General features: G+C 48.3%; 2 protein-coding genes across 2 annotated transcripts in view; both read left to right on the top strand.

Annotated features, from left to right (window-relative positions):
* Positions 1–1,331, top strand: part of LOC115296186 (histone H2B type 1-M-like) — an 8,819-nt gene that overhangs the window by 2,327 nt on the left and 5,161 nt on the right. The gene's annotated exons all lie outside the window — the stretch shown is intronic.
* LOC115296176 (histone H3.1-like) overlaps positions 205–1,331 on the top strand; it is a 1,682-nt gene continuing 555 nt past the window's right edge. Inside the window, exon 1 of the mRNA XM_029944665.1 lies at positions 205–1,331. This exon is cut by the window's right edge and continues 555 nt beyond it. Coding sequence (XP_029800525.1) covers positions 1,136–1,331 — 196 coding nt within the window. The 5' untranslated portion in view covers positions 205–1,135.

The raw sequence follows: 1,331 nt of genomic DNA, 5'->3' as shown, positions 1-1,331 counted from the left end.
CTGGCGGGCAACGCGGCCCGCGACAACAAGAAGACGCGCATCATCCCGCGCCACCTGCAGCTGGCCATCCGCAACGACGAGGAGCTCAACAAGCTGCTGGGCCGCGTCACCATCGCGCAGGGCGGCGTGCTGCCCAACATCCAGGCCGTGCTGCTGCCCAAGAAGACCGAGAGCCACCACAAGGCCAAGGGCAAGTGAAACGTTTACGGAGTCTGTAGTCCCAACAGCGAAAATCAAAGGCTCTTTTAAGAGCCACCCATCTTTTCTGGAAAGCGCTGAAATACTAGCTCTTGATCAGGTTTAGGATTTACTGTTTCGTTATGCTCAGATCGTAAGGTATCCTGTTATTTTAAAGTTTCGTGTCTTAAAGCTGGACCGCTCCTCCCATTATTGCCTCACACAGGTCTCGCTGCTTTAAGAGGGTAAACATTTTCGGTGCCGTAAGATCATAGGTTTATGAAACATTACACAAAATATCCTTTGCAAATTGCCAATGCACAAACCATTGGTTGTTTGCCAAATGGCAATTCTCTGGGGACGTAACTTTAGGGTGAAGGCCATGTATATGACATAGAAATCGAAACCCTACTATCTGGATATGTTGAGATTGTTTAATGTAAAAGTGCATGATGAACACACATGGACATAATTACACATACACTATATTCAAACTTGCAGCCAGAAACTCTTAAGATATGCCTGAAAGAAATGAGAGAACAAAGGAGACATATCTGACCAATCAGATATCAGGGCGGGGTTTTTGAATTGTAAGGCCAACTGCATTCCTACTGAAAAAAATTATGTTCCTTTCCGTCTTTTCACACACACACACACACACACACACACACACACACACACACACAATGAATTAAGTCCACCGAAATACATTAAATGAAACCTCGATTTTATCAGCCCAACTTAAAATACAGTAGGAATTAATATAAACTGGAAATAAATTTGATTCTATATTCTACATTAAATCTTAGTGGAAATCCAAACATTTCTCGGAAAAACAACCTGGGAACCAATTAGATCACAGCGCGGGACTTAGGAACCGCACTGATGTCTCCTATAAATAGGGACAGAACCGGCCACTCACTACTCTCCAGTCAGTTTCCTTTTCTGTGTCATTGTCATGGCTCGCACGAAGCAGACGGCGCGCAAGTCGACGGGCGGCAAGGCCCCGCGCAAGCAGCTGGCCACCAAGGCGGCCCGCAAGAGCGCGCCGGCCACCGGCGGCGTCAAGAAGCCGCACCGCTACCGGCCCGGCACGGTGGCCCTGCGCGAGATCCGCCGCTACCAGAAGTCCACGGAGCTGCTGATCCGCAAGC

Source organism: Suricata suricatta, chromosome 7 (assembly GCF_006229205.1).
Source record: "Suricata suricatta isolate VVHF042 chromosome 7, meerkat_22Aug2017_6uvM2_HiC, whole genome shotgun sequence".
Classification (NCBI taxonomy): domain Eukaryota; kingdom Metazoa; phylum Chordata; class Mammalia; order Carnivora; family Herpestidae; genus Suricata; species Suricata suricatta.
The sequence above is the reverse complement of the archived record's forward strand: the minus strand, read 5'-3'. Positions and strand labels throughout refer to the sequence as shown.